The sequence below is a fragment of the Canis lupus genome, chromosome X, assembly GCF_011100685.1.
Source record: "Canis lupus familiaris isolate Mischka breed German Shepherd chromosome X, alternate assembly UU_Cfam_GSD_1.0, whole genome shotgun sequence".
NCBI classification, from domain to species: domain Eukaryota; kingdom Metazoa; phylum Chordata; class Mammalia; order Carnivora; family Canidae; genus Canis; species Canis lupus.
Genome location: NC_049260.1, coordinates 50,944,052 through 50,957,883, shown reverse-complemented (window position 1 = coordinate 50,957,883; position 13,832 = coordinate 50,944,052). Strand labels below are relative to the sequence as shown.

The following is a 13,832-nucleotide window of genomic DNA, read 5'->3' as shown; positions in this document are numbered from 1 at the left end:
TAAAATAGATATGCTACTACCTACCTGGCAATGTTGTTGAGGGTTAAACACAGTAACATATATAAAGTGCCTAGCAGCAGAAGTTCAGAGACCTTAGGGCTGGAGAAAAATGTTGAGGCCTCATGAGGAGGCTCTGTCTCGGCATGGCTTTTGACCTTTGTTAGACATAAGGTACATCAAAAGAGGAGACCCTTTTCTGTTTTCTATCCTACTTTCAATCACTAGCTTTCCAGTCTTATCAGCTACAGGCAGCTGAAAAGTATGGTGAGCATGTTAGAAGAATGACTGGACCCAAAGCCCTTTTTTTGTTGTTGGGTTGCTCTGGAGATAAGTCTTGAGAGTACAGTAGCAAAGTTATAACAAAAGAAAGTTTGGAAGATCATCTTTGGATCTGGACTCCTGACCTTGTCTTTTCTTCACAATTAAAAATAAATCAAGTACATATACAGTTTCACTTTCTGCAGCCTAGATGCTTTAAAAAATAAGATGCACTCTTTGTTTCCACTCCAGAGCATAAGGACAGCAGAAGACAGTGGCTAAGGGGCAGCATTTAGACTGCCTGTGGCTCTCCCTCATCTATGCTTTTCCTAACACACAGGTAGCAGGATGCCTTCTGGTCATGTATTGTCATCAATGTCCCCTTCCAGTGCCAATCTCCTTTTGGGCCTCCTATTCCCACCCCCCTCCACAAAAAAAATGAGAGAAACATACAATGACATGATTTCTCCTAACATTATCCAGGTCTTGGCAAGTACCTGTCTTGGCCAGGAGGAGGAATCACTTACCGGGGCTTTTTTGTCAATGGGCTTGATGACAAATTTCTTGTCATTGAAAGAAATATTTCTGATTTCACTCCAGGGAAAGCCTATCTTGGGAGTCAGTCTGTAGAGAACAAGAACATCAGGACAAAGGAAAGACAAGAAGGACATAGAGGGTTGGTGGTTTGCCCTCTGCACCCCCAACTTCTTCCTTAAGGAGAAAGATTCATTGTCAGCTCAGCCAGTGTTAATCACCAGGTCAGTTGCCAGCATTGAGGGTGCAAAATGTATCTCATGATAACACAACCAGCCTATTATTTCTTGTCCCAAACTCTAAGGTTTGTTTTATTGTATTTTTTGTTGCGGCATGGACCTTGTAAAAATCTCTCACAAGAATCTCTAGCCCTATTTTACTGGGACTCTCTACCCAAGGTTTTAACAGTTGGGAAGAACGTAAACAATGAGCTCCAAGATTAATAAGTTACATGGAACTTGGGATGCCTAGGTGGCTCAGCGGTTGAGCGTCTGCCTCCGACTCTGGGCGTGATCCTGGAGTTCCGGGATCAAGTCCCACATTGGGCTCCTGCAGAGAGCCTGCTTCTTCCTCTGCCTATGTCTCTGCCTCTCTCTGTGTGTCTCTCATGAATAAATAAATAAATCTTTAAAAAAAGAAGTTACATGGAACAATCATTTATTACATCCAACCTCACCAAAGGGAAAAAGAGCAGACAAAGGGGAAAAAAAATAAGCAAGTGAGATAAGTCCGTAGCAAGAGGTAATATTGGCCAAAAGGCATATAATCATCCTATAGGAGTGGGATTAATGGATTAATTACAAATCCTGACAGGATGGGTACTAGGCTAACGCTGTCCAATGGAAATATAATGAATGGCACACATGTAATTTTAAATTTTCTAGTAGCGACATGAAAATAAGTAAAGAGAAACAGGTAGGAGTAACTATAAGAACACTTCATTTAACCCAGTATATCCAAAAGACTGTAATTTGAACATGTAAATTAGTATTTAAAAAATATTGAGATATTCATCATTCTGTTTTTCACACTAAGTCTTCAAAGTCTTGTGTATAGTTTACACTTACAGTATATCTCAATTAAAGAGAAGCCACATTTCAAGAGTTTAATAGCCACATGTAGCCAGCAACTACCATACTGGATGGTGCAAGTCTAGTCAATGCAAGATTTAGAGGTCTGGGAGGTTGTGCAATCAGTTGGGCTGATCCAGGTAGAAACAGGTGGGACCCAGTGGGACCCAGGAGGTAGAGTCCTACTTCATGATGAACCCTAGGTGTCAGAATAGTCCAAATTAACTAAGAGAACTCTGAGCTATACCTGTCATTCTGCTCGTAGATGTTGAGACCTAGGGCATCCACCCCCAGCCACAGCTCTGAGCCTTTCTTGTTCTTGATGCTGAAGTAGTTCACACCATACATCTCCAGGTCCTGGGCAATCTTCAGATACTCTAGAACAGCATCTTCCCTAAATAACAGATTTCAGGTGGGGTGGGGAGAGGGGGCTGTTATAGAGTGGAACCTGTGAATCAGACCCAGGGAGATAGCCTATCTGCCCTGCACTTCTGACAAGAACCTTGCCATTGCGGGGGAGTGGGGGAAGGGGAAAAAAGGTGAGATGATGGAAAATAGAGCACAACCTAACTTTTGTCAAACAAAACCTGCTGACAGGAGTCTAAGATCTGAGGTTTTCAAGGGGAATAAGGGTGGGCTGACTCTTGGTAGCCTCTGGTATGTTAGCTGCAATGAAACCTCTTATGTTCTTAGCAGAGCCCAAATGGTGTGGTGATGGCAAAATAAAATTTGTTCCCCAGCTAGACAATGCCCAATTGATCTGCCATGATTATAGGGCTCCTTCCTCATTTCTTTCTTGGGGAGGAGTTCCTGGTACTCCAGAAGCTCTCTAGGGATCCTGAGGTCCCTCCTGGTTCTTTATGGTAAAAACTATTTAGGCTATCAGTTGCCATCATTCAAAAATATATAACTATATAATGATCCTTAATTTACCTTCTATCTCTAATTTCCCCTATAATTGCATTCCTATCCCTTTCTCTCCAACATCCTCCAATGCCCCCAGTCCTTTGCCTCTTTCCCCCAGAACCTACTCTTATTCTCCCTGCAAAAGCAGTAGAACCCAGAGTTGCTAGGGTAATATTTACCTGAGCATGCCTCGGTGCTCCTCATGCCACACCTGGATCCGCTCTTCCCACTGGTCCTTGTTGAGTTTATGCTGCTCTAGGACCCTGGAAAGACAATAGATAGTAGTTTCAAGCACAAAACCCCAAATGCAGGAGTGAAGGGAAGCCCACTAAGCACTCTGAGGGGTTGAGGCAAAGAAGATATAGAGTCAACCCACTGAGGTCATACTGGAAGTAGACTGAAATTATAGCAGGAGGTATTAAGTAGATATAGGGAGTTGCCTGAGAGGTAGGAGAGATACAAGAATGGGTAGAAAATAAAGACAATGGAAACACCTTCCTTTGTAGTTTTAACCAGAAAATCCAATAATGTGCTGTGGTTTCCAAGTAAGGCAGTAATATATCAGGAGTCTATGCTGACCTGAGGAGCTAAGAGTAGAGATTGGCTTCACAGAGGAGGTGATACTCTCTCCCAGATCCTTGTGGGACCAATAGTTTGTGTTTATGAGAAAATTGCTCAGGGATGAGATTACAGCCAGTTACTACAGAACAGAGAACTGAGTCTAAATGGCTTTAGAATAAACTAACAGGCTCAAGTTCCCAGATCTAGTTCATAAACAAGACTTCTTTTAAATATGCCATCTCAGACATCAAAGCAGACTCAGAGAGAGTCTTAGGGCACAGCCATTATCCCTAATACCTTCAGGTAAGTTGTGCATATGCCACAGCTCCAATGGGACTGAGGCTCCCAGAATAACTTTTCCTTCCATCCAAAAGCTTATAAAAATGGCCACTAGATGCAGTAGGGAAAAACCCAGAGTTAAAAATTCAAGAGACTAGGGTTCCAGGTCTGGCACCTCAAATGAGCTGTGAGAGATCTGGCAGCTCAGAGTGAGCACCTTGATCTATTTCCTTAGCCAGGAAATAAGATATGTCTGTCTTATTCATTTTGTGTATTGTTGTGATGCTAAAACAAAAAATAATGAGTGTTTGAAAGCCTTCAGCTTTGAAGTTTATAAAAGCAGAAAGCTCTGTACACTCTTTATTGGTATTTAAAGACTGTTGGAGCTCCCTCATATCCCTGGCTTGGGTATTTCTCCCTTCCTCCTGTGAGCCTCTGATATAAGAGGTCTAAATTAGTGAAAAGGATTGAAAAATGGAACCAGGGTAGGAAGAGTCAATCTGTCTCTGGTAATCTGTATAAGCAACTGCTTCCAGAGTAACACAATTCTGTAATTAGGCCAAAGTAGAGAGGGGAAAAAAGCCTTTTGAGAGTCAGAGAAACAGCAGGGTATGGTGCCATATGCAGATATGTCTCTCTTATACAAACTGCCCCCAAATTTTGAGGTTAGGTTTAAGAAAGCTCCTCTTTGAGGGCTCTCCCAACACCATAAATTAGCAAAGGAAAAACCAGTATTCATAAAATGGTCTTCAGACAGACACTAGTAGAAAGGAACAGATATGGAAGTCCCGTATAATAAGGCTTGGTCAGCCACAGACCTCCTCCTTGCCAGAGCAGATGACTAAAGGCACCACCTTACCTCTGTGGCAGCAACTTGTCTCCAGCCAAGTAGCCAGACTTGTGGACTTCCTTATTAAAGTCGCCATACTTAGACTGGACAGCATAGGAAGCCAGCAGCACAGCAGTTTCAGGTGGGCAGTAAATCTCATCACTGAGAATGCCCTCCTTTACTTGCAGGAAGAATAGGCGCTGTGTGATGTCCTGGATCAATTCCTCAGATACATCCTCAGGGTAGAACTTGGCCCGGAACTTGAAGAGCAGGGGGCTTTCCTTTCGTACATCCTGGGCAGTCACCTGGGAGAAACAAGCGGTTATGGGGTTTCAAAAAATAGACTTTGGTTGTAGAGTGGGGAGAGACACTGAAAGGTCATCAATTTGGCTAATCCCAAAGAGCCAGTGGCAACTGTTCTGGTAATTCAGAAAAGAGATACATTGTTTTCACTGGGAACCCAATCCCATGTCTATAATTGCTTCCTTTTGGGGATTCCTTCTTGAAATGACCTTATACCCAGTGATGGTCATAAGCCTTCAAGCCACCACTATCTGACAATATGCCAAATGACCCTAAATTTTGAGGTTAGGCTTAAGAAAACTCTTCTTTTAAGGCTCCTCCAACACCATAAATTAGCAAAGTAAAAACTGGTATGTATCATTGGGGCCTGGGAATTGGCTAGACGAAAACAAACTAAGCTGTCTTTTAAAGCCTAAAATTGGCTCTTAACAGCTCCACATTTGTCCAGCAAAAAAGTCTCCACTCTTCAGGAAAATCAGACTTTGCCAGAAGGTGAAGCACTTATCCCTAGACACAATCAGAAACATAAGCCACAAGACATTGGAAACCTCCAAGGATAAAGTTAGGAAGTTTGAGAATACTGAGATGGAGGAACATGATCATGTTCCTTCAGTAAGACTGCTTGGAGGTGAAGAGCCTGAATATGCCTATACTCAAATCATCTCATTTGGAGTTCAACTGAGATAGAAAATCAAGAAAGAATGGGTTAAATAGGTGATGGGTATTAAGGAGAGCACTTGTGATGAGCACCAGATGTTGTATGTAAGCAATGAATCACTAAGTTCTATACCTGCAAATAATATTGCACTCTATGTTAACTAGCTACAATTGAAATAAGAAGTTGAAAAAAATATGTATGTTAATAAACTTATGTGTAGATGCCTATGGGAGAAAGAAAATCAAGAAAGAGAGAAGCAGGGGACGCCTGGGTAGCTCAGTGGTTTAACATCTGCTTCAACTCAGGGTGTGATTTCAGGGTCCTGGAATCGAGCCCCATTGGGCTCCCCACAGGGAGCCTGATTCTCCCTCTGCCTATGTCTCTGCCTTTCTCTCTGTGTCTCTCATGGATGAATAAGTTAAATATCTTAAGAAAAAAGAAAAGCCATTAATGACTATGGTATAAAACAAGCCGAAGTTTAAGACAGAGCTCCCAGGAGAAAGGGAAGGCTCTCTTCCTCCTGGACACTGGCCATTCTCAGTGTTAGAAGTCCAAATGGAAACAGGGTAGGAGCTCTGCCTTAGCTGGGTCCTCTGCCCTTATTCTGATCTAGTGGTCAATAGACCACCCGGTGAAAAACACAGCCCTGTATTTGCCAGCTAGCACATATTAACTCCCTTGAATAAGATATGATGGAGGAATGAATTCCAAATCTAACAATGAGGTAAGCAGTTACCTTCTTTTTTTTTTTTTAAGCAGTTACCTTCTTATTGAGTTTCAGCCAAGTGGAGAAGTTTTTAGTGTCCTGGTATTGCAGACCAAAAAACCAAACTTCCCTCAGGCCAATAGTTTTCACCACCTAGAAAAGAAAACAACAACAACAACAACAACAAAAAAAAAACAGCCAATGACTGAATGCCTACTTTGTGCCAGGCATAGAGGACACAAAAGTTAAACTGACATGATCCCGTATTTTAAAGGACATAAGGTGTCCAGGGTCTGACAAAGAAATACACTTGGGCAGCAGTCAAATGATATCAGCATCGATCTACACAAAATACTTCTGCTGAGGTAGGAAACAGATCCATCACTTAGGACCACTACCACACACCAATAACTATATTCATTATCCCCTTTGATTTTCACAATAGTTCTGTGATACATTTACAATTAGGCTCATTTTATTGATAATGAAAGTAAGATTCTGAGAAGTGGAGGTTCAGTTAGTGAATAGCAGAGGCAGGTCTGTTTGACTCCAAACCCATTCAAATCCAGTGTTTTCCGCCAATTCTTCCCTCTATTATGCCAGGTGCCTTTCTACTCCAGGATGAATTACAGGCTGGAAGTAGAGATTATTAGTTTAACTCCTATATCTTCTATGTTGCTCCTTTATCTTAGCAACTAGGAATATGCCCATACTCTTCTGAGTCCATTTACAATGCCCCAAGAAAGAATGTCTGGGGAGACATAGCAGGCACTGTGGTATCTATATACTCCAAAGATGTGCTATGTCTGGATGCTAATATGCTTCTTTCCAGCCCTGATTAGAGGCTAGTTGTGATTCCCCTTACTACTCACACAGGTTGAAAGTGGAAAAGAGAGTGTAGAAACAGGGTGAGTATCTCAGTAGCTAAGTGGCCTCTGGTGTTCTGGGCCTCTTAGTTAAGCAGTGGTAGGAAAGGGAGGCCAGCCAGGAGATGGGGTTTGTTTTCTAGTCCCTGATATTAGTATATTAATGGTTCTGGCTGACAGCTGAACCCTAGCATGCCTACCACTGGAGATGGAGGCAATAAAGCTGACCCACATTCTAATGATGTTATGCTGACAGTGTTCTTTTTTATTTTTCTTGAGGGGTGGGCAGGGGAGGTAGAAGAGTGAGGTGAAGAAATTTACCTGGAGATAGAAATAGGAAAGAAGAACCCAATATTGCTAATTTCCTTCCTTGTGAATAAATCATATCTCCCCTCAACACACACACACACACACACACACACACACACACACCTCCACTATATCCACAAAGTTCCTACTATGCACCCAAAGCCAGACCCCATAGTCACTCCTAAGGCTTACAGTCTAGAGCTTCAGAGGTCCCAAGGAATAAGTAGCTCAAAACTATTCAGCATCTATTATATACCAGGTAATAAACACTGAACAACCCTGAGATATCTATTCTCTATTTTACAAATGAAGAAACAAAAGATTGAGACAAGTTGCCTAGACGACATGAATAGACACCTTTCCATCCAGATGGCTAACAGATACATGAAAAGATGTTCAACATCACTCATCATTAGGAAAATACAAATATATAATAAAAATAGTGAAAGGGAATAAAGGGGAAAGGAGAAAAAATGAGTGGGAAATATCAGAAAGGGAGACAGAACATGAAAGACTCCTAACTCTGGGAAATGAACCAGGGGTGGTGGAAGGGGAAGTGGGCGGGGGGTGGGGGTGACTGGGTGACGGGCACTGAGGTGGGCACTTGATGGGATGAGCACTGGGTGTTATTCTGTATGTTGGTAAATTGAACACCAATAAAAAATAAATTTATTATTAAAAAATTTCTATATGTTGGCAAATTGAACACAAATAAAAAATAAATTTATATAATAAAAAATAAATAAAAATTAAAAAATGAAAAGTAAAAAAAAAAAAAAGGGAAAATACAAATCAAAACCACAATGAGACACCACTTCACACCTGTCAGAATGGCTAAAATTAACAACACAAGAAACAACAGGTCTTGGCAAGGATGTGGAGAAAGGGGAATCCTCTAGCACTGTTGGTCGGAATGTAATGCAAACTGATGCAGTCACTCTGGAGAACAGTATGGAGGTTCCTCAAAACGTTAAAAATAGAACCATGCTATGATCCAGCAATTGCACTACTAGGTATTTACCTAAAGTATAAAATTATACTATATGTTGGCAAACTGAATCAAAATTAAGTAATTCAGTTTCAAAGGGATACATGTACCCTGTTTATTTATTTTTTATTTTTAAGATGTTATTTATTTATTCATGAGAGACAGAGAGATAGAGATAGATAGATAGAGAGAGAGAGAGAGAGAGAGAGAGAGAGGCAGAGACACAGGCAGAGGGAGAAGCAGGCTCCATGCAGGGAGCCTGACGTGGGACTCGATCCGGGGTCTCCAGGATCACACCCTGGGCTGAAGGCAGGCGCTAAACCGCTGAGCCACCAGGGCTGCCCAGTACCCTGCTTATAGCAGCATTACCAACAATAGGCAAACTATGGAGAGAGCCCAAATGTCCATGAAATGATGAATGGATAAAGAACATGTGGGAGCAAAGATAAACTCAAAATGGATGAAAGATCTAAATGTGAGACAAGATTCCATCAAAATCCTAGAGAAGAACACAGGCAACACCCTTTTTGAACTCGGCCATAGTAACTTCTTGCAAGATACATCCACGAAGGCAAAAGAAACAAAAGCAAAAATGAACTATTGGGACTTCATCAAGATAAGAAGCTTTTGCACAGCAAAGGATACAGTCAACAAAACTCAAAGACAACCTACAGAATGGGAGAAGATATTTGCAAATGACATATCAGATAAAGGGCTAGTTTCCAAGATCTATAAAGAACTTATTAAACTCAACACCAAAGAAACAAACAATCCAATCATGAAATGGGCAAAAGACATGAAGAGAAATCTCACAGAGGAAGACATAGACATGGCCAACATGCATATGAGAAAATGCTCTGCATCACTTGCCATCAGGGAAATACAAATCAAAACCACAATGAGATACCACCTCACACCAGTGAGAATGGGGCAAATTAACAAGGCAGGAAACAACAAATGTTGGAGAGGATGCGGAGAAAAGGGAACCCTCATACACTGTTGGTGGGAATGTGAACTGGTGCAGCCACTCTGGAAAACTGTGTGGAGGTTCCTCAAACAGTTAAAAATAGACCTGCCCTACGACCCAGCAATTGCACTGTTGGGGATTTACCCCAAAGATACAAATGCAATGAAACGCCGGGACACCTGCACCCCGATGTTTATAGCAGCAATGGCCACGATAGCCAAACTGTGGAAGGAGCCTCGGTGTCCAACGAAAGATGAATGGATAAAGAAGATGTGGTTTATGTATACAATGGAATATTACTCAGCCATTAGAAATGACAAATACCCACCATTTGCTTCAACGTGGATGGAACTGGAGGGTATTATGCTGAGTGAAGTAAGTCAGTCAGAGAAGGACAAACATTATATGTTCTCATTCATTTGGGGAATATAAATAATAGTGAAAGGGAATATAAGGGAAGAGAGAACAAAGGTGTGGGAAATATCAGAAAGGGAGACAGAACGTAAAGACTGCTAGCTCTGGGAAACGAACTAGGGGTGGTAGAAGGGGAGGAGGGCGGGGGGTGGGAGTGAATGGGTGACGGGCACTGGGGGTTATTCTGTATGTTAGTAAATTGAACACCAATAAAAAATAAATTAAAAAAAAGAACATGTGGGAGATTATATATATATATATATATATATATTGGAATTTTACTCAGCCAACAAAAAGAATGAAATCTTGCCACTTGCAATGATGTCCATGGAGCTAGAATATATTATGCTAAGCGAAATTAGTCAACCAGAGAAGGACAAATGCCATACACTCATATGTAGAATTTAAGAAACATATGGGAAGGGGGAAAGAAAAGGAGAGAGGGAAACAAACCACAAGAGACTCTTAACAATAGACAACAAACTCAGGGTTGATGGAGGGATGTGGGTGGGTAATGACCTATGATGGGTGATGGATATTAAAGAAGGCACTTGCTGTGATGAGCACTGGGTGTTTTATGTAAGTGATGAATCATTGAATTCTACCCCTGAAACCAATAATTCACTGTGTGTCAACTAGAATTTAAATATATATTTTTTAATTGCACACCCCTAAAAAGAGGCAACCTACCTAAAACCATAGAGACTAGACTAGAATCCTGATGTGTATGATTTCAAAACCTGTACCCTTTCTTTTATAGAATGCCCTCTTTTAATTCCAAGGATTCATATGAGCTTAGGAACCCTAGAGTTCCCAAGTAACTAACTTCTTTTTTTTTTTTTTTTTTAGTAACTAACTTCTTTATCTCTTTTGCCCACATATCCCAGCCAGGTAATGAACTTTGATCATTTCTGGCTTTCCACTAGGCTCAGTCAACAACCACTTTGGGGAGAAGCCATATCCCCAAATCCTCAACCTTTATTGCCCCCAGGGCATGCATGATGGTCACCCTCCCTTTCATAGCTTAAATCAGGTATCAAGAAACCTGAGTGAAAGTCTCCCCTCTGTCTCTAATTTGCTATGTGATCTTAAGGCAACACATTTCCCTCTCTGGGCCTTAGCTTCCCCATCTATCCAGCTTTCCCATCTACTAAAATGGTGTGACTTACAGCCTCTTTATTCCTTCACATTTATTCCACTAATTAGGTTATTTGTAAATGACTAAGAAATAAAAAAAAAGAAATAGATTCCCATTTCCCACCTACCTCTTGCTAACTTGAGTAACTAGGAACATGATTAGAAAAGATAAGTTGTCCACATCCTCTCCAACATTTGTTGTTTCCTGTCTTGTTAATTTTCCTCATTCTCAGTGGTGTGAGGTGGTATCTCATTGTGGTTTTGATTTGTATTTCCCTGATGGCCAGTGATGCGGAGCATTTTCTCATGTGCTTGTTGGCCATGTCTATGTCTTCCTCTGTGAGATTTCTGTTCATGTCTTTTGCCCATTTCAGGATTGGATTGTTTGTTTCTTTGCTGTTGACTTTAATAAGTTCTTTATAGATCTTGGATACTAGCCCTTTATCTGATAGGTCCCTCTTGCACTGTTGGTGGGAATGTGAACTGGTACAGCCACTCTGGAAAACTGTGTAGAGGTTCCTCAAAGAGTTAAAAATAGATCTGCCCTACGACCCAGCAATTGCACTGCTGGGCATTTACCCCAAAGATACAGATGCAGTGAAACGCCGGGACACTTGCACCCTAATGTTTATATCAGCAATGTCCACAATAGCCCAACTGTGGAAGGAGCCTCGGTGTCCATCGAAAGATGAATGGATAAAGAAGATGTGGTCTATGTATACAATGGAATATTAGCCATTAGAAATGACAAATACCCACCATTTGCTTCAACGTGGATGGAACAGGAGGGTATTATGCTGAGTGAAGTAAGTCAATCAGAGAAGGACAAACATTATATGGTCTCATTCATTTGGGGAATATAAAAAATAGTGAAAAGGAATAAAGGGGAAAGGAGAGAAAATGAGTGGGAAATATCAAAGAGGGTGACAGAACATGAGAGACTCCTCACTCTGGGAAACGAACAAGGGGTGGTGGAAAGGGAGGTGGGCGGGGGGTTGGGATGACTGACGGGCACTGAGGGGGGCACTTGATGGGATGAGCACTGGGTGTTATGCTCTATGTTGGCAAATTGAACTCCAATAAAAAGAAATTTTTAAAAAATAAAGCAGATTGCCCTCCATAATCGGTGTGGGCGTTATCCAAAAAAAAAAAAAAAAAAGATAAGTTGTATGTGGGTTATGTTAAGGAAAGATCAAAAGACTTCCATGATTCAATGGCAAGGTGAGTCCCTGAGTCTAAGATAATAGGCAATAGGAATTCCCTATAAGTTTTAGATGGAGAACATAAAAATGTTCATGTTTAAAAGTGATATTTGCTTTTTTTGCAGAGGATAGAGGGGTAGGGTATGGATATAAAAGATTACTTAATGTACCTCTTATCTCATCTTATATTTAAGGTAGAACCCAATTAACAGTTCTAATGATTTTCCACAGGGTTGTAGAAGAATAGTATGTCTAGATGCAATTGGTGGCGAAGAAGTAATTCAGTCCCAGTAGACAAAGAGGCACACTGAAGATGGACCATTAGGGCCAGGATGCTAGGTCATGGGATGGCAGACTCAGAACAGAACTGGTAGGACAGCAACTGGCCTCTGCCTGTACCAATTGTAGAGGCTCAGAAGGCCCAGAATTAAAAAAGGACTAAGGCAGGTACAGACTATGTGGCCAGTCCTAGAGGTTCCAGGAGTGAGCTCCTTTGCTTCATTTTGCACTATGTTGTCTGTTTCACTAGAAGGATGAGTAGGGATGTAATGAGAAGAATATAACAGGGCCCAAAATAGTTCTAGGATCTGCAGTATCTCTCAGGAGCAGTTGAACAAATAACAGCTAAAGTGATATTTAAAAATATATATTTCAAGATCAGTAGCAAATTTTAATCTCTCTGAACTCTGCCCCTTCCTTTATGAACACAGCAAAGTCAGATGCATATAAATTTTCCACTTCCTTAGGCTTCAGGGCTTTGAGAGATGAGCAATCTCTCTCAGCATCCACTGAAGTCCCAAAGTGAGGAAATAAGGGTGTGGAGGGAAGGAAATATGATGTAAAGTCAGAACTGAGACTGGAAAAAAAAACAAAGGATAAAACAGATAACCCCTAAACTCCAGGTCATAAGGAAATCTCCCATTTAAGCTCCACAGGGTACTGGGAATCATTTGATTGGGCTACTCATGTCTCCACTTGGAAATGAGGCCAAGATTTGCTTGCTTCCAGCTGAGACTTCCACCCAAAAGAAAAGAGAAATCTTATTTTCTAGAGGGAGGGAGTCTCTAGGTTCTTGTTCTAGGAACAACATCTGTGACTAGAGTGACTAGGGTCCTTCCCAGTCTACTCATAAATGGCTCCATCTCTGATTAAAAGGAAAAAAAAGATTCTTTCTTGGCTCCCTTTGACTCCAGAATGCCAACTTATCTGGCCTGAACTACCACTTCTCAAATCTGCCATGGAAGAAATCCATGAGCAGCAGAAAATAATAAATGCGCATACCCAGAGGACAAAAAGGGTAGGGGAACATATGTAAATGGCTAAAGCCAGAATTTCTTTGAAGCCTCAGGTTTAATTTTAATGTATCTGCACATCTTACATTTTACTCCTTAAATATCATTTTTTTTTATTTTTAAAGATTTATTTATTTAGTTAGTTAGTTATTTGAGTGAGAGGGCATGCATGCCCATGAGTGGGGCATGGGAGAGAATTCTCAAGCAGACTCCTCACTGAGTGTGGAACCTAAGTGGAGGTCAATCCCACAACCCATGTGATCATGATCTGAATCAAAACCAAGTGTCAGATGCTCAACCGAGACACCTAGGTACCCCAATGTTTTAATGATGAAATAGATAACATCACAACTAAAACTAATGCTCTAAGATACTGAATCAAATTCTGCCCATAGGTCTGTGTACCTCCTAAAACCTGCCATATATACCTACAGAAACTAGGACTTCAGTGTTTAAGACACTGGCTGTTAATTCTATTGAGCCACACAACAGAAACCCTCACAACAGAGTGTGAAGCATTATAAAGTCCAAGCAGCACAAACTAGAAAACTGA

At 41.1% G+C, this 13,832-nt stretch overlaps 1 protein-coding gene across 3 annotated transcripts in view; it reads right to left on the bottom strand.

The window, feature by feature from the left end:
- Positions 1–13,832, bottom strand: part of MSN (moesin) — a 66,522-nt gene that overhangs the window by 9,473 nt on the left and 43,217 nt on the right. For all 3 annotated transcript variants that reach the window (XM_038587583.1, XM_038587582.1, XM_038587581.1), the window contains 5 exons: positions 6,162–6,257; positions 4,468–4,742; positions 2,948–3,031; positions 2,110–2,256; positions 786–882 (listed from right to left, as the gene is read on the bottom strand). In XM_038587583.1, coding sequence (XP_038443511.1) covers positions 786–882; positions 2,110–2,256; positions 2,948–3,031; positions 4,468–4,742; positions 6,162–6,257 — 699 coding nt within the window. The remainder of the gene's footprint in view (positions 1–785; positions 883–2,109; positions 2,257–2,947; positions 3,032–4,467; positions 4,743–6,161; positions 6,258–13,832) is intronic.